Source organism: Channa argus, chromosome 20 (assembly GCF_033026475.1).
Source record: "Channa argus isolate prfri chromosome 20, Channa argus male v1.0, whole genome shotgun sequence".
NCBI lineage: Eukaryota > Metazoa > Chordata > Actinopteri > Anabantiformes > Channidae > Channa > Channa argus.
The window spans coordinates 5,841,350-5,860,795 of NC_090216.1; the positions used below are offsets into that span (position 1 = coordinate 5,841,350).

Here is a 19,446-nt window from a genome sequence, read left to right on the forward strand (position 1 = left end):
AAGAAGAACAACTAAAAGAACAACTAAAAGCTTCACAAATTAATAGAAAATGATAAAAACAGAATATGAGGATTAATAAAATACCAGCTATCCACAGTGTGGCCTAAATCTCATGTTTCAGATTTTAATTTAAACACATGATGATCTGCTTACAATAAATCCCTTTACAGTGGCAAATTTAAAATACAAAAACGACAGTTAGAGACACTGAAATGTCTGAATTTGAATAAACAGGCCAGTGCAAACACAGTGTCCTCACTGTTTAGACTGCAAAGAAGCGGCGTCCTGCAGCAGGAAAGGAGGAGATGCAGCGTTGGCATCTTTATTGCTTGGTGGTACTTGCTGACGTCCAGTTGCACTGTGATAATACTGACATGCTAACATAGAGCTGCAGGACACACTGGGTGTGTATGCGTGAGTTTAAAGAACCAGTTCAGGATTTGTGTTTAATCCCAGTTAAGGTGATGTTTTAGGTGTCATGTACATTCCCCTTCTTAAAAGATCAACATCATACATTCTAGGGTGAGATGACTGCTTTTTTTTCCTCTTCCGTTCATTTTGGCCTATTTCTTGGCTCGTCCCTAATCTTACAAGTCCAACTACTTCAGGATTCACATTCAGCGAAGGTTGTCATGTTTGAAAATCGGGGTGGGAATGAGAAGAAATCATTATTAGGAGTCGAAAGCTGCATGCGAAGTTGAGACGGGAGCTCCCTGATCCAAGGAGAGGAGTCAGCCTGTTTCAGTTCAGTAAGGTGAAGTAGTCCAGACTAAGCTGACTTATAAATAGTGTCTGATCACTCCTTAAATATACAGTTTAGAGCAGAGAAGAAGTACAGTAGCCCCTGACTGTTTGGAAGTTAAAGGAGAGGAAAGGAAGAAAAGGAGCAGCATGTATTCTTTTAAAGATACTATCACAACACACAGCTCTCATTAGACAGTTAATAAATAATAATCTAGCAGTAGGCTAATCATTCCCTCAACAAAATAGGTCACAGAGAAAAAATACAAGAAATTCCTGTGGAATAAAAGTGCAGAGACAACGGAGGTGATCCTGTGATGCCGTTCCTCTTTCCTCCACTTTCCACTTAAGGCGGCCTTCAGCTCCAGCAACAACAATCAATCCAGGAAATATTTATAAATGTGAGGATGGGTTTCCCTGTTCAGCGAGGACAGAATGCAGCGATGCAGTGCCATGGCAGGGTACCAAAAGCGGGTACCAAGTGCTCACTCTGCACGTAAAAGGTTAGGTGTGTGTGTGTGTGTGTGTGTGTGTGTGTGTGTGTGTGTGTGTGTGCACGTGTGTGTGTGTTAATGTGTTACACAATGAGGGGTCCACGGCGGGGGTGTTTAGGACTCTGGCCTTCCCTGTTCTGATCTCCTGACTCCTCCAGGTTGATATTGCTGGTGGAGGGGTTGTGGGGGTGGGGCTCTAAAACAGGCCTGTAGCCCCCGAGGTACATCAAACCTAAATGAGAGAAGAAAGCACAAAGAGACAGATGAACATAAAAAAAAAAAATTCAACACAAAGAGGGAACTGACTCTTGATGCACAAAAGATAGAACTATCTCAGTGATTTCGTTCTGATTTCTGGTTTATTTGCTTATAGTAACTCATAACAAGATGTGCGTCACAGTAAGATGAATCATTCTTGTGAGTCATTTGACAGAAACACTAAACACAGAAATTCTTTTTGTCTTTAACAATTAAAAAGTTTTCACCTTCCAGTGAAAACTTCATGCACATTTTTAATATGTGTGCTTAAATTCATTATGTCTAGAATAAATTCGATTTTTTATTTTTAAGTTTGATGGAACTGTTCAATGTCGCTGATGTGTTTTTACTGACACTTCATTGCCATTAGTTTTGAACCTGCCCTTCTCTTCCCAATCACACTTAGCAGATCCTGAGAGAACACAAACTTTGATTGATCATAGACAGCAATTGTCCTTCATCTAATCTCAAAAGCCATGAACTAAGCGCATGATGAGTCTTTTTTTGAAGGCTCATCCTGCAGCCAGGTTTGGACTTGTAGGTGAAACATTATCTGTTATCACCATACTGCAATTACAGCTTAGGTAGATTGACTAGTTTGGTTTCAGAGGATACGGTTCTCTATTTGTCTAAAACCACATGATACATCCTTAAGATGTGCCTCGCTAATTGAATTACTAAAATAATACTTCCTAATGTTTTAATCATGATCAAAATAATTCAATTTTGATCCTAATGCACTTTTCTTTATTTTGACATATTTTGTGAGATGGCTCACTCTAACTTCAGTGGTGGGAAAACAACATGGTCCCAGTAAAAGGTGATAGAAATGCAGCTTTCCGAGAATAAAATTAATTATTAATTGTTTCTCAGCCAGCAAGAACATGAATAATTGAAAACATTAGGATTGAAAGCTCCCTCATCTCTCCTTAACCGTTTTATAACTTGAACCACAACTCCATACCTAGTCCTCAATGTGCACTGGGCACGACTCCTCATCTGTCCATCCGAAAGAAGGCGAAAAGAGGAAAAGAGACAGAGGATATCAAGAGAAAGAAAAGGAGAGAGAAGGAAGAAAAAGGAAAATGCCCAGGGACGGAATATGTGAAGAATGACAGAGAAAAAAGGAAAGAACCAGAGATAAAACACTTTTACAACACAAAGAAAACATGTCACAACACCTACCGCAAAACACTAAATGGATGTTGAAGTTTGAAATGAAATCAATGTTTGAGAGGGAGAAGTTTGAAAGTAGATGCAGAGCTAAAGGACGTGAAGCAAATTTGAAGCCAAAATGACTCAGCTTTACTCACTTATAAGCTACATTTGTCTCACAATGTCTGTGTATTTGTGTATAAACAGTTCTGTAATATTATTTTCCGTCATTATGACCATTTCTTAGAGAAACCTGTTATAGTTCATGTATTTTGGGTTCCTGGCAGTTTAATACTTTGTTAAATTGAAAAAAATCAATATTAATTGCATGTAATCCAGAAGCACGTGGGTTCAAATTTATAAAAGTGCTAAACAGAGAAAAGCAAAGCCAATCTACCTGGAACACAGAATGTTAAATAACCTTTAAAGGGCTTAAACTTAAAATAATATTTAATTAAGAATACATTTTACACCTTGAGCTCTTCTTACAATAACAAGAAGCAGGTCAAAGAAGTAGCAGAGAACTGTAAGGAAGATGGACGGGTGTAACAATGAGTTGCAGCTGTTTGGCAAAGCGGCTTAGAGCTGGCAGACGCTGAACATGAACTTCCACTCTGAGATGGACCAGAATCTTTTTCTCTCACACTTTCACAGAAAAAGAAAACACAGCATGCAGGAAGCACTCATCAGCACACAGTAAAGATGCACCCTCACTCACACCAACTCTCTCACACACAAACACACACACACACACACACACACCAGGGCTTTCACTAAAGGTGAGAGGAGGGAGAAAGTGCACAGCTAACTGCTACTGAACAAGCAAAGAAGCATCACAACACCAAAGGGTAGGGATGAAGAGAAGAAGGAAGGCTCCAGATCGTCATGCTGGGTTAAGATCACTAGCCGCTACTTTGTTTCTTCTTCTCTCTTGTTGTTCCTAGCTTTAATTGCGGTGGCATGTTAGCATAGCAAGCTAATGTGTCCGAAATCTTTCTGACTGTTAGTTCATGCACTCCTCCTCTGTTCCTCCTGTATCTCCCCTCACACCCCCAGTCCTCAGCTCCCATTAGTCCATGTTCGAGAGGTTGCCACTCACCAGCGAATCGGCTGTCGGGAGCCTGCTCATTATCCAGCCCCAAAGAGGGCGTGTCACAGAGGGCGACGCCCTGATTGTTATTGGCCAACTCTGGACACCTGGTCCGCCCACCTGCAAGCGAGGGCAAAGGTCAAACAAGAGCAGCCAGGCATAGCAGGGAGTGAGTGGGACAGGCAGGATGAGGGAGTGAAGGAGGGCGAAGTGTCATCAGAGGTGAAAGGCTGAGGTTTGCCATGCTGGAACAGCATTTATTAAAAAATAACCAAAAAATCAAAATACACGCATTTGAACAGTGTTTTTGGTTTTCGGCAAATGATCTTTATGTGTGAATTTGTACAGAGAAAGAATGCTGGTGTTTTGTAATTTGGCTTGCAGCTTTAAAAATTCAGAGCGATTGAAGTGGTACAAACCAGGGATCTGTAAACTCAGGGGCACAATTGACTGGGGGAGATTGATCGAACAAGTAGCTCTGAAGACCTGCTTTGGATGTTTACAGCCTATCAACCTTATTGGTTGATAAATATTATAGTATAGTATAAATATTAAAGTTACATGCAGTTGAGCTTGAATTTTCCTGGGTCTATCTGTACAACTATAATAATCCAAATATGTCAAAAGCAGCAATTATATCATGACAATGTACTTTACCAATGTTTCTATAGGGTCACTGAGTTATATTTAAACTTTTTAAGACATTTAAGACAACTTTTTACTACCTTCAATTTTTTCTTTGAATTTTCAAGTGAAAATTTTACAAATGAAAGTTCATCATCGTACAAGCCATGGACGCAGGGCAATATACACTTATCAGGCAAAATATTATGACCACCTGGCGCTGGCTCTGCCATGAATTCTACTTTTACAAGGTTATAATTTTTCAGTTTATAGGTTGAAACTGTCAAAAAGGTGATAATCCTAGTATGTGTTTGTTATTGAGGTCAAAGTGGGTGGTGGAGTTGTACTGGAGAGCATTATACGAAGAGGTGGTTCTAATGTTTTGGCCACCATATTTAAAATGAATGAGTTGGCCAAAACAATATACCCACACTTTTTATAATTTGTCAACCATTAACTAAGTTGTTATTTATACTTTATGACCTCTGGTTGTAATCAGTGGTTAAAGTTTGCATTGCACCACTTCATAGCAATTATGATTTTATTTATATGACGTCTGCAGGTAAGCGATGAATGACAAAAACATAAAGTGTATGGTATCACATCTTTCTGCCTTTTCCTCTGTTGACAAGGACTAAATATTTGCATGATTAATGTGTGTAAGATTCCCGCCTGCAGCGAGGCTGTGTGTGTGCTGTTATGTGTGTGCACGCTAATGAGGAGGAACTGGCAAACATGACTGAAAGATTGGCAGCTCAGCACGAAGACACAGACAGGGTACAATACAGAAGCTGTCTGGCATTGCCGGTGCAGGTGCACTTACACACACACACACACACACACATACACACACACGCACGCACACACACGTGCAAACATACATCCTACGATGTGTGCGCGCATATTCACAGTCTGTCAGGCAGCACATGTCCGCTCATCTCCTAAAAAACTGAAAGGTCATTCAGTTACTCACAGGTAGATTGTGGGTAAACCCTACCCACACCCACCCACCCACACACACACACACACACACACACACACACACACACACACACACACACATCATTCACAGAGAAACTAATTTACATAAAGAGGTGCTAATGAAAGGTAACCTTGTTGTGTTTGCTTCAATCCTGCTGGTCAGTAACTCACTATCTGTTCACTGCAACATTTTCTTTTGCACTCCATCTCTCTTTCTCTCACTTACTCACTCACTCACTCACTCACTCACTCACCCCCTCACTCACTCACACACTCACACACTCACACACACAAACACACACAGGCATGCACATTAACAGCATTCAGTAGCGGTGCAGATGGAGCACAAAGAAGCTTCATGATGCCGCAGACGCAGATTGTAGAAATTTGTGTGCAAAAATACATCAGTGGCATTCAAACACACAGACTCTACACACAAACTCCACGAGCAAATCAAGCAAACACAAGTCATAAAGCAGATGCACAGTCGAACCTCATCCAAGCAACACAGCAATCCGGTATGTGCTTTCTCAGATCGAGGTGCTAAATCACAGTGACTCTAAAATTGAGGGACATATCTTTGTCTATAGCCGCTGAATGCTTCATGTCTAATGCGCTTAAGTCCCTAGCTGTGTTTTTTTGGGGGGGGGGCTGAGCGGCAGGGGCAGATCTTTTTTTATTGGTGTGGCCAGACTGGGGCACACACTCAAAATAGAGTGACACATTTGGAAAATGTTTTAAATGGTGTAAACTATCTATAAAGTGTTTGACCAGAGCAAAACTTTTTGATACTATGCTAACGTACCTGTTCTGCTTCCTAGTAATGTGAAATAGAAAAAGGTTCTGATGGACAAACATTGTATGAGAAGCCATGCATTTCAGCTCATACACTGCATGTTGTAGTGGTTTCAGCCATTATTACATGCAATTTGAAAGGGACTGCCCCGTCTAGAAGTCATTATCAGACAGAGGATCCCTTTATACAGAAAGGGTTATTCTGGAGCAATGACTCAGAAAAATTAAATGACCGTAATATGTTTGATCGGCTACTCCATCCATAATATACTGTATCCTCTAGTTTGGATGAGAGCTTTTCACATGGCCTGAGAGAGCAACAAATGCAAAGGACGGTGAGAGGAAGTGGTGAAAGGTGAGGTCAGCTCATATTTACCTTTCCCATTAGATGGGGAGGAACAGTCTTCTTCAGTGACATCGTTTCCCTGAAGAAAGAACAAAAAATGGTTTACAAAACTTAAAAAAAAAAAAAGAAAATCATACACGGAAAATGTCTGCATCAGTCACCTCTGAGTCCTGCTCCTCTACAGCCACTGAGTGGTTTTGTTCCTTTGGCTCCTTGGAAAACCCCTGAATGAAAGAGAGGAAATACAAACTAAGACTGTCCAAAAAGGAGACTACAAATTTATGTTCAATTACAGAATTGTAGCCACTTTCTCCTGTCTCCATGCATCCATTCTTACCCCATCCTGCTGCAATGGTCCACGACGTTCCATATGGGCATCCTGGCCATCCTTGCCCTCCATGTCATCTCCCCCATCGTCCCCCACAGGCTCGCCATCAGCCCCGGCCAGGTAGGACCCTGACATGGAGGACATGGTGTCAGTGCTGATGTGGGAGTGCTGCGAGTGGGACGAGGCCATGGACATCACCGACTGGGCCAGGCTGCTGCTCACTGGGTCTGACAGACAGACGGAGACACACTTCACTGTCAGGCTCAGGTGTCAGAGGGTTTTTGGGTTTTTTTTTTTTTGGTCTTAGATTGTAGTACTTAGTACTCAGAAGTACCATGTGGAAACAGAAACTTTCAAAAGCTTCCTACCAGCATCTTTAGACCTCATTAGCCTTGTTTGCTTGAATTATAAATAACCAGTAACGGAAATTAGGTAAAACAACTTGGTGGGGGGCTTCCTTCAAGCTTGTTATCACAGGGACGTTGCCAGATTTGTTGTCATTGTGCCAGTACAGAGTACCAAACCTAAAACTACTCATCAGCTCATGAGATCTATCTACTTATCCACAGAACAGCCAAAGACACTGCACAAGCATAAGGTGGTGGTAGACAGATAAATAAACACAACATGTGCATTTGAGATTTCAGAATTTTACGGATAGATTTTTTTAAGATTTAGGTTTTATGCTAAGCTATGCTAGTCTCCTCCTGCCGCAGCTCTTTGCGAATGCATGAGAGTGGTATCAAACTTCTCACATAATTACATGCAAAAAAAAAGGAAACAGAAAGCATCTATGTCCTTTTAATCATGAGAGTATAAGCTAAAATTCACATTACTTCACTTTCTGTCTCTAAACTAAATTGTGAAGGTCTCTTTCAGACAACACTTAACCCAAACCTCTGTGAGCAACACACGATGGAGGTCTGGCTACACAAGTATTGTCTTTGTAGAAGAGGACAAACATGTTTGATGCTATTATTCCACTGAGCCTTTCCGTCCAGCTGCAACAACAGTCCTCTCTTTGCATTTTGTGCAGAAAAGCTGGATTTATTTATGTTAAAATGTTCCAAGCAGCACCTAGAGCTCTGTGTTTTTAGCTTTCTTCTTGCCAAATTCCAGAAGTACTAAACAGATAAAGCTGAAGCTTAACCTAACAATTTACATTCATTTATTGATAAAAATGTTTCTAACATGTTTTAAACAACTTATGAGCTACAGCATCAGTTCAAAGTAAGATTAGATAAACTGCAGTGCTCTGTGTCTTGTCATTGTCCTATTGAAAGACTAGATCTTAATTTTTTGCTTTTTGACTGATGGTAGGCAGCTTTGCTTTAAAATCTGATGTTGGGCTTCCTTCATTCTTCCTTCCACTTTATGCAGAGACATTCAACCTCAAGACATCAGTGAGCTTCCACAATGGAAACGGAAATGGCGTTCCTCTGCTGTTTGTTTTGGATTCCTATGTAATAGTTGAGCAAGTTTCCTAGAGCCTCTTTCAGGTACTTTTCCTTCTTGGAAGAGTCTTAGTGGGCCTAAGTTTATTTCATCTCTGGATCATTGTTTGCACAGTTGGTGCTGGTATCCCTATAAGCTTTGAAATATTTTTATATCCCTCTCTAGCTTTATGAAGGTTTTCTGAAAACCATTTTCCTTGTCCCATTGTGTTTGTGTTTTTCTCTGTTTTTCTCGCATTAACTGCTTTTTTAGATGCAGTTTGTCACAGCTTGTTGAACCTCTGAAATGCTCATTTTATACCTAGTCATGTTACTGACCTGTTGCCGATTACTTTTCCAGCCTTTTGTTGCCCCTGTTCCAACTTTTTTGAATTGTGTTGCTGCCATTAAATTCAAAATGAGCTAACGTTTTCCATTAAATTGTAAAATGTTGTTTATGTTCTATTGTGAATAAAATATGGCTTGATGAGATTTGCAAATCATCGCATTCTGTTTTTATTTACATTTTACACATCGTCCCAGCTTTTTTTAAATTGGGGTCGTACACGGGTTTGTTTTTTCTCTTGTAGTTGTTTTTCAGGCCAAGCCAACTTTATTTATTAAGCACTTTAAAGAACAGCAATAATGTTTTTACAGACTAATCTGATATTAGAAGAACATACATCAATCGTTTGTCTGGAAGTTATCCTAGCTGTGACTGGGTCAGAGGCGGTATACAACAGTCTATTTCAGAGCCAACACAGAGAGAAACTGATGATTTCAGCCATTTTGTTCATGATAAAGGATTTTATGAGACTGCAATATGAAGCATTAAAAAATGAAATTTAAAAATAGATTTTGTTTCCTCTTAGTTATGGTTCTTTTGTGTGTGTGTGTGTGTGTGCGTGTGCGTGTGTGTGTGTACCTTCGGGAGAAGCAATGGTGGAGGAGAGTGGTGTTCCCGTACAGGATGACTGGTCGATGGCTCCAGATGAGGAGAGAGTCAGGTTCTCGCTGTCTGGAGTCACTCCACACTGTAAAAACAATAAGACCAGGGACATGTGATCCCTCACACACAAAAACACAAACTAATATCTACGCATCCATAGCATTTAGAGAGATTTGACACCGAGATGGAGGAAAATGTGCTGCTCACAAACCTCTTGCTGGTCAATGGTGTGTTTGTGGCGACAGGCCTCTGATTCACTGCAAGACTTCTCATCCTCCTCCTCAGGAAGCACAGAGGAATTCTGGGAAAGTGACCTGAAATAAACAGCATAGTGAACAAGCTTCAGACAAAAATAAGAGCATTTGTATAGATTTAACTGTCTTAGCAAACAGTCAAAAATAAACATGCAGACGTGTAAATGCACTAGTGTTTATTTAGAGTTTTTTTAAGTGACTCTGATAAATATGGCTTAAAAAAATCACCAGTGTCCATCTCGATTTTCAAAAAAAAAAATTATTTGCACTTTTTTCCTCTGGGTTTTTACCTCACAGGTAAGATTTAAAAAGATAAAACTGAGAATTAGCATTAACTACCCACTAACGTGTCATATGACCAAAGCCAGATAGGCCGACTCACTTTGAACCACTCTTTTTGAGTTTGAGTCCCTGACTGGAGTTGGAGTGGTCTAGAGGGGAGAGGGAGCGGGCAGGCGCTGGGTGTGGCTCGCTGCTGTATGGGGGCAGCGCTCCTGACACATGGCTGGGACCAGAGTGGAGGGGAGGAGGAACTACTGAGGAGGTGTTAAGCGGTCCGTTTAATGCCTCCAAGAGAGAAACTGCTTCATAGCCCGGAGGGACGTGTTCAGACGCCTGCAAACAAGAAGGAGATAAAGGGGGTGTGAGTGTATTGGAACTGAGAGTGATGCATTGTTTGTTTGTTTGCGTCTCACCGAGTGTTCTTCAGAGTCTGAGGTCTGTGAAGTGATGATGGGGTTAAAGCTGGTAGGTGAGATAGGACTAAGTTTCTTTCTCATGGCTCTGATCTGCAGCAGAGCTCTAAATGCTGGAAAACAAACAAGATGATAATACAAGAGATTTAACATATATGTATCTAATAATAATTGAGCTTGAAAATGACAATTACACTTCACAAGAAATACTGATACATTACCAAGGCCAGAATTAATATTTGAAACAGATAACTTTGAAAATGCAATCCAATGTAGGGGAAACTATTAAAAAGTGTGAAAAATTTCAAATACAGGTCATCTGTAATAGATCGTCGACATTTATTTTGGACTTTCAGTGATTTTAAACACTCATAATGATATTTTCTAAGCTGGCAGCAAATTAGCATGTAATCTGATGCTGGGTTTTTTTTTTTTGGCCTTACATCGTTGATGGCAACTTACGCAGTCTGCAGATGGGGCAGCAGTTGGCCTGGTAGCGCAGCGTGTCTGCACAGGCATTGCAGAGACACAGATGTCTGCACGGCAGGATAAGTGTGTCTCGCACGTCCGACAAACACACAACACACTCTGCACTATTGTCACTGATCTCATCGTCAGCAACCTGGAGACAAAAAAGAACAAAGAGCATTTTTAAGTAATCGAGTTAGGGCTACAAAGACAGACAGTTCCATTGATTTATTTCCCTACACAGTCACATCACTGCTGATGCACTCAAAGACGAGCAGGCTGAGAAATCGCTTGTGTGTCATCTGATATTTACCTTTGATTCCTGGCTGTTATATTTGTTCTCTATCCCATAGATCTCCTGCAGTAGATAACTCACTCCGTCCACCTGCAAAAAAGGAACATGTTAAAGAAGAAAGGCGGCGGGTCTCATGAGCCAGGCGTAATGTTCAGGAGGGAAATAAAGCCTTTGTGTATCTTTGTCTTTCAAAACCATAACAGTGTTACATAAGAGGAAGAAGGAAAGGAAGAGTGAAGAAAAACAGGTGTATTCACCACTTGTTTCTGCTTCAAAGGCTTCACACAGTAGCTTCCATCCATGTGCTGCCAAGGAAAGCAACAGTTGTGCATTATGTTCTCTATTTCATTCTCTCATACAGGAACTGCTATTTGTGTCCTTTTGTATAAGTCAAACATGACATTGTCATTTATTTCCTTTTAGTATTCTGTCGGAGATCATTGACAATGTTTGGTTAAGCAAATTACTGCAAACTTTGAGAGTCTAACACAATTTTTTACTGGTTTTGACTCTGATACTGAGCATCTATCTTACCTTTTCAAATGTAGCGAGCAGGATGTGTGAGTGTCCCAGATGTTCTGCAGATTAATGACAGCAGATATGTTTTTGCTTAAAATCCTTTCACATCAGTCCATCCACATGTAAACACACAGAAACGTACCTTCTCCCTCATCAACCACAGCTTGCACCACCATTGGGAAGATCTCCTTGTCCATATCAAATAGCAGCTGAGGAGAAAACAGAAGAGAACACGGTGGAAATGTATCTGTCCATATCCACAGGCTCATCCCGGTATGTGTTTCAATTCTGGGCTTAAGACAGGTCGTCTACCTCATCATCGGCCCATTCACTAAGGTTAACAGTGTGAGAGGGCAGGCAAAACTGCTGGCAAACTCCCCTCTTGAAGTGCACTGTCTCTGACTGCAGAGAGCTGTCCTGGGGCAGATAACTGCAGGAATGAACACATACAGTCAATGAATGCACACGACTCTACAAAATACATCACATGACTGCAGAGTTGTGAAATAAAGGACAAGCAATGTCTGCTTGTGTCTCTGGACAGAAATCGAATCAGAGAGCTCTCTATGCACTCTGATATAAAATATGCACTTTTATGTTGACATTGCTTCGGACTGGAAGTGTTTAAGGTAATTTATCTTTTTTTTTATTTGATGGTGACTGAAGGTGGCAATTTCCCCTTTTATAAAAGAAAAAACCTTTTTGTTCTAACAATACATCAAATTCACCTTTTCTCTCACAATAATTTCCACATGCAAGATCCAGCATTTTACATATTTAAACACAATTTAAAACATTTACATATCATTATGAAAAACAGTGATTATTCTATGTGAGATAACATGAGGTTATTTTATGCATACCTGCTGTAGACAAACTGCAATAGGAAACATGATTGGATTCATATATGCATTTTCAATTCAAATTAACTTTATTCATATAGCATCATTCACAACAAAATCCTCTAAATATTAAATTAATAGTAAATGAAGTCAGTATTACACAGATTTAGAGAAAATCCAACAACATAAAAAATAAAACCCTTGCATCTTACCTAAAATGTTGTTACATTGCTCAATTAATCTTCTAACTTTTGAAATCTACAGGCAGTTATAGGTACTGTACAGGCGTTCATAGCCCTTTTCCTTTTATTTCATTGCATGTTTCAAGTGATTATTCATGCATCTGTGTAGTTTTTTTTAAATCAGAAATCACGTTGCCACTTACACAGGCACTCCATTGTGAAACTCCTCTATTGCCTGGTAATAGATGGTGATGGCCACTTGTGTATCAGCATCAAAGGTGAACTCTATGTTGTAGCAGGCTCTGTTCTTCCCCGCTGCTTCATCACCTGGCAGCTTTAGGTCCTCACTACACCTTGGATGGCAGTGAGACAAAAAAGTGGAAAAAAGTGAGAGAATGCTTTTCACGTAAAGTACAGAAATGATCCGAACTCCTTTACTAATGTGTGAGTATTGGAGAAGGTGTTTTTACTGTTAGAAGTCATGTAAAAATCATATTTAAAGCCAATAATTAACATGGGATTTTTTTGAGATCTTCGAGTCTCTTTTTAAAATAGTTTTTGTTTGATGTAGCATGTTTTTGTGTGTTTGACTGTGCTGAGGGATGTGAGGGATGTGATTCATTTTGGGATTTCTTTTTGTAATGTAACATTGTAACTCTTGATTGTGTTGTAAGAAAATAAAGGTGTAAAAACATGTGTTGCATGGATGGATAAAGGTGCGTACCGTACGAGCCGCAGCGTGTCCTTACGGATATTTATAAGACTTCGTAATGTCTTCACTGGTTCTTGTGGTGGAGGAGCTGCATATGGAAACTGAAAACAAAACGAAATCACCAAATTACAGATGTAAAATACATGTTATGAGATTGAGAAGAAGTAGTATTAAGCTGCCCTCAACTGCCATTGCATTCCTCTCTTTACCACAGGGAATTCAGAGCTATGCGATGAATGCGGCTGCTCCTGGTTTAACCTTAACACAAGAGTATTGTCAGCACCAGCGAGATCCATACTGACAAGTGCTGACCCAGAGCAAAAAAATCTGCTCAGACTGTCTCTTTCCAGGGACGAAGCTGACACCTCAAACAGTGTTTAGCAAATTTCTGCCAGCACAAAGACCACAGGAGTGTAAAACAGTCCAGGGTCAAACAATCTGTCTTTATTTCAAGCTTGTTAAAGGACCAGGGGATTTTGATGTCACAAATAAAAGGGTAAAACATCTTCTATGACAAACCTCTCCGCTTTTTCAGTTTTTGCCCCTGTGACCAAATCCACATTTAGCAATAAAAAAAAAAAAAAACAATACTAGAAATGCTGGGGTGAAAATCACCAAATAACCTTTAAACTTGACCTAGTTGTGTTTGAAGCTAGAATTTGCTGACTCAGCGTAAAGAGAGAGCCAAAGTGGTTTGGGGATCTCAGGAGGAGAAACATGCAGGATGTGGTCAGATACCTCCACACTACAACCCCTCATCTGTGAGTGTGGATAAGAGTATGTGTGTGGCTGTGAATGGCACCATATTCGGCGCTATTACACATCTGGGCTCAGCGGGAGTGACGCCTGTAAACCGCACAAACACACACAAACACACACAGAATAACAGATGCTGAAAAGAGCCATTCATTGAAGGCAACAGTGTAGGTCTTTAAAGATCATTAAACACTAGAGAGTCTGTACTTCCTCCCACTTGCTCAGCTTAAAACGAATAGGTTAAAGTCTTCTCCTTTTTAAATAAGGTGGGTATTTTTTGCTAATTAGCACTACACACCATTTCCCATACAAGTACTATGGGCTTCCAACCGACTACAACTTTGGAGTATCACAAAGGGAAAGCAAAATGTCTCTTCAAATGTAATAATTTTGGATAGCTTTTTTTCTTGAGCTGTTTTTCCACCACAAGGGGTTTTGAGGAGCTCCCCCATTTCTTTAGTTTATTCTACGTTGGGAGAATAGCACACACAATATTCACAGTTTTTATTTATACGTGGTATAATGGTTTACACTGAGTATACTTTATTTTGTCACTTTTCCACACATCATATACTCAAAGCCTCATTAGAATTAGTATGTAGTATGCACTTGGGACATACATGCCAACAATGCAGCTGAAGTGATTGGTAATATCATTAATTATGGAACTGATGATGGCAATAGACACAAAGTCACACACTGCCGTGTGCACCAAATTTCAGTCTAAATTATATGAAGATTAATGTGACAGCTGATAAGGCATTCCACTAACAGCCAATCCATGTTAACTTCATAGTGGTGCTACAGATTCTTATCTGACAAAATTTCCCATCAATTTGTCAACAACCAACTGTGGAGACATTTTAGTGTGGGTTGAAGTGGTAAACTAGCAGTCCAACATACTCAGTCCTGAAATAGCCACAGCGCAAAAATGGCTAAAATCCATTTTGGAATTCCCTGTGCCTGAGGCATGAGTTTCTAAAAACGCCTAAATATAGCCCCATCCATTATCATATTTGTAGGGCGGTGCAGGAGACTGAGAACACAACAAACTGTGGTTGGGTTTATCACTCCACTGCACCATCTGCTTAGAAACCACCAAAAATTATATAACGCTGGTAAAGCTTCACACACATACAAGAAAAAAACATGGCATCACCAGCTGAATTCTGTGCCCACGGGAGGATTATAAAACACCCAAATAATCAGGAGAAAGACTTTACTCCTAATTTTAGCCCCAGTCTAGACAGAAACAGCAGTACAGCGGAGATTAGCACACAGAGAGATGGCTTCAATTAGTCAAATAATTTAACTTCCTCCAAGCCTTTAGGTCTGTGTCAAATTCCCTCTTTCCTCTCTGGATGTGAACTCCTTTTGATCTGCAGCTCCTCATTAGTTTGACCTTCAGGTTCATGATTAGGTTGAATTAAACCTCCTGAGGACCAGTCACTTATCAAGCGGCATGGAAAGCCAACAGACTGTCGTTTCCCTTTTAATGAGTTTGACAGGATGAGACGCCGACATACATTTCGAATGTGACCGTTTGAAACGCTGTTAATTGCTTCTGCAGGTGTCACAGCTGCTGAAATGCCTTCCCTTCTGTTTAAAGACAGAGACAACTACACCTTTTGATGCTGAAACGGCCGGTCGATTAATCAATTAGTCAATGAAGCAAAGGCCATATAATTGCTTCTCAGTTATGAGGATTGGCAAAACAAGACATTTCACAACATCATCTTGAACTGTAATTAGTGTTTTCTGATATTTTCTTTTATAATTTTCATAGAATTTTGTTTAATTTCGAGACTGGAACTGGCCTTGGAAACCATCGTCTGACAAAAGTTTTTCGTCTCAATTTTTAGATAAATATGGACAATGGTGTTTTAAAATGTCATGTAATCACGCAATTTAGTACGAGCTGGATATTCACTGTCTGCATGTTTAGCACATGATTAAGCTGTTAGCGTGTGAGAATACTTACAGCGACAGGTCTGGTCCCCAGGAAGTTAAGGTCGGTGTTTTCTCCAAACAGGTAGCCCTCCGGATGAGTGGAGTCAAACTTCTCTCCCCCCATGATAAAATGACTGGCAAAGTAACTCCCTGCACACAGAGAGAGACACAAGAAACTCAAAATACAGCACCTGAAATCACAACAATCATGAGAAGGAAAATGACCTAAAGCGAATGTTGCAGTACAGTAGCTGTGAATTATTTATAATGTATTTATAGATTTGTGAGTCACCTTGTTGTTCTTTGTTTTAAGTAAAACTATATTTAAAAACTGTAGAGGTACATGCACTGCAAAATTTCAAGACTTGTTTTTCATGAATTCATTTTTTTCATAAATTCATTTTTTAAGGAGAATGTAGAGTTTCTTTTCTAATCGAAGAAGACACTCTGAAAAGGGTTGGCAAAGATATAGTGACTAACCACAGCTTGTCCACCTGTTTACCAAGTCTTTGGGTTGATGACAGCAACACTAAATAGAGGTTCTGCATTTTTAAACATAGTGTGAGCTAAAATCATAAGACTGTAATAGTGGCTTGGTGTCTTTAAATACATGCTGAACAGTCATGTCGTGTTTCTACAGGCAGGATATCTGGTGTGGCATCTCAGATCTGAATCAGGCTCCGTCTTCTTTCACACTTAATAATGCTGGAGAGGACAAACGGTTTGGGTGCTCTGACATTAGCCATTCAAGTCTCAGAGGAATCCACAACACAACAAGTCATGAACTAAAAAAAGCTCCAATGATGTCGTTTACTCTCTCTCCCTTCACCTCTTCATCGACAGAGGCTTTGTCACCAGATCCCACAGAGAGGAACTGGGACTGAAAGATCAGTTTCACCAGCAGACATCGCCACCAGTTTCTCTCCCCCCAGCACCAGTACCCCTCTCCAGGCAGCAACCAAGGACTGTTATATCACAATTTTATATATCCTGAAACTAATCCACCTCACTATGGTGAGAAGAGTGGTTAGAAATACATAACTTCAATACATAACTATAAGACTAAGACATTATTATAATATCTGTACATAGCTCAAAATATATGTGATTATATTCCCTGTTTCTGTATCAGATCTTATTTTGAGAGCGATTTCAATTTAATTTGCTTTTGATGGATTGGAAAAGCAATAACATTATGCCTTAACAATTCAATTTTTGTCAGTAAAATTTGATTACTGTCAAACCCCCGTATGGAGCAGAACACAGTGCTGCAATAAGAAGCTGTCACAGAGGAATATTAACAGGACAAATTCAACATAGTGATAGGTCAGTTTAAGGTCCAAAGGACAAACTGAGTGTAGTGGGGGCTGGCTATTGATGTCATCACAGTGTCTGATTTTCAGCAAAAAGAAAAAAATTAGAGATTTGGCCAAACTATGATTTGAGTCAGGAAAGAATATGTCAAGATATAAGTAAATGGCACTTTGTGTCTATTTTCCCAGTGTTCTACAGTGAGTATCTTTGACATTTGGACTGTTGGTTGGACAAAACAAATATGAGATTTGATATTGGGAAATATATATGTAAAAAAAATAAGTTAAAGAATTAGTGGTCATAAATGATTAGTCAGTAAGTGAACAGAGAGAAAAATATTAACAGTTTTAAAAAATTCCCTAATCATCCAATACATTTACAAAGCAAGAAAACAACAATCTGTTTGACTTCTTGAATATGAGGATTTGCTGCCTTTTTTATGTCAATTGAATATATTTAGGATTTAAACTGTTGGTCACGCAAAACAGGCAATATTAAAGATGTCACCTTGGACTCTTTAAATCTAATTAGCATGTTTTTTACTATTTTAAAACCCTCTTAAAATGAAATAAATAAAGACTAGTGAAAGCCACTGGTTGCAGCCTACTTAAAACTATAGACATTTGTGAACACACCTATTTGTTTAATAAATACTATATAAACCCTAATGCTGATGGATGAGCTTCTTATCTTCATCTTTTCTAGAGTCATCATGACCAGCTCCCCACTATGCTCATTTCTGCACCAAGAGAAGAAACCATTCCAGGTGCATGTATGTGGGCAATCAGTGGGATGCACAATACACAGGTGAACGAGCCAATACTACATGTCCCTGACAATGCAAAATGCTGCAGTGCAGGAAATAAAATAAAATACATGACAAAAATGTACATGAAGCAAAGTTCAATGGGAAACTGATAAGGGGGGAATATTGAAAGAGATTTGGATAAGACTGGGTTATATACCCTCTCTCTTTCTCTCTCCACAGGTAGTCCCAGGTTAGGCTGAAATGCCCCGCAGGCCTGTCAGCAACCATGATGGTGATTTTTCGGCTACTTCAGATTGATGCCTAAACGTTTACAGCACTCAATAAATCATCTGCAGTACGCGTTGGAGCAAAGGATACCCAGCCCTCAGTCTGAACACTTTTGGTGACTTACCAGATTTCGGTGGATAACGATACACCGAATTGGACGGAATGTCCACTTCTTCCACGCCTATGTTTTGTCTGCTTGTTAAAGCCCCCATTTCCAGTCAATTTGAGACCCCACGGGTGAACGGGCATAACACTTCAGGTTCGCTTTGTTGGCGGCGCCTTCTTATTGCCTATCATTTAATCCAGTTCGTGCTGCCCTGATCATTTCTGTTGGGTCCCAGCCCCGCCGTGAATGTGACCGTGCCAGGGATTAGTAGTTGTTCTCTGGTTGCTTATCCCTCCCTGGTCATCAGTGTAGCTCGTTTTTAGTCAGAAAACAGCCATCAGATGCGGCGAAGCGCTCTCATGTTGCGCCGCAAACGCACAATCGACCACAGCGAAATCTCCGTGTCCGCTTCACTATACTTTACGAGCGATCACTGGTCGTATTGTGGTCGTCGACATCCCGCGGCCCGCAGGATCTCAATGATGACTCCCCGGTGCTTGTCGTTGTTGGATCCTGTCAAAGAGGTCTGTGGCTCCCCGTGACGTCAGCCAGGCACAAATCCAGACCGGGGTTTTTGCGCAGTCCTCGTCTCCCCAGCACCAGCAGCAGCAGCAGCAAAGCGCCGTCCAACCCGTTTATAACGTGACCTTCCTACGGCAAATGTGCGAGCAGTGCACTGCAGTGCAGCCAGAGCGGCTCTGTGGATTTCTTTAAAACCCCGTGGACATGAGTGTAGATGCCTGTAAAAGCTCGATAATTTTGGCCAACATCAGGAAATACTCGTTATGATAAGGATAAGAAAACTGATTGGCAACAAGTAGGGTCACAATAATGAAACTACGATTGTTACGACCTAAGTGTCAAAGAAACGATACTGGTGAACAGAACACAACTGTTACACAACTCATACCCAATAAAAACAGGATGCTTTTAAAGGAAACTCTATGAAACAAAGGAGAATAACGGTCCAACATGCCGTCACATGCAACTCCTCGACGACAGAGGGCAGTGTATTAACGGCGTCTTCAAGTTGTAAAGAACGTTTAACGTAAGCGGAAGTCTGACAGTCAACCAGCCAATTAGATCAGGCTAACCTGGGCGCAAAGAAAAGGGAAAAGGAAAG

The 19,446-nt window shown here is 40.3% G+C and overlaps 1 protein-coding gene across 5 annotated transcripts; it reads right to left on the reverse strand.

Annotated features, from left to right (window-relative positions):
- Positions 1–99: 99 nt before the first annotated feature.
- On the reverse strand, positions 100–19,277 carry rnf157 (ring finger protein 157). Of its 5 annotated transcripts, XM_067487104.1 has the most exons (20): positions 18,342–19,277; positions 15,899–16,017; positions 13,174–13,262; positions 12,653–12,802; positions 11,738–11,855; positions 11,568–11,634; positions 11,441–11,484; positions 11,164–11,211; positions 10,925–10,996; positions 10,606–10,765; positions 10,144–10,256; positions 9,831–10,063; positions 9,406–9,508; positions 9,171–9,279; positions 6,822–7,039; positions 6,646–6,708; positions 6,515–6,563; positions 3,748–3,858; positions 2,458–2,492; positions 1,250–1,467 (listed from the first exon to the last, which is right to left on the reverse strand). In XM_067487104.1, the coding sequence occupies exons 1-19, from the start codon at positions 18,427–18,429 to the stop codon at positions 2,458–2,460; spliced, it is 1,989 nt and encodes a 662-aa protein (XP_067343205.1). In that variant the 5' UTR covers positions 18,430–19,277; the 3' UTR covers positions 1,250–1,467. The 5 variants fall into 5 exon arrangements, with proteins under 5 accessions (XP_067343203.1, XP_067343202.1, XP_067343204.1 ...); XM_067487102.1 differs by lacking the exon at positions 2,458–2,492 and having other exon boundaries at positions 100–1,467; positions 12,653–12,796; XM_067487101.1 differs by lacking the exon at positions 2,458–2,492 and having other exon boundaries at positions 100–1,467.
- Positions 19,278–19,446: the final 169 nt, after the last annotated feature.

Excerpts from the sequence above, each read along its gene's own strand:
- rnf157 (XM_067487101.1), bottom strand. The coding sequence starts at position 18,429 with ATGGGGGCTTTAACAAGCAGACAAAACATAGGCGTGGAAGAAGTGGAC. Across the intron at positions 9,280-9,405 it reads ACACCATTGACCAGCAAGAG|TGTGGAGTGACTCCAGACAG; the intron begins GTTTGTGAGCAG and ends TTGTTTTTACAG. Across the intron at positions 6,564-6,645 it reads TAGAGGAGCAGGACTCAGAG|GGAAACGATGTCACTGAAGA; the intron begins GTGACTGATGCA and ends TTCTTTCTTCAG.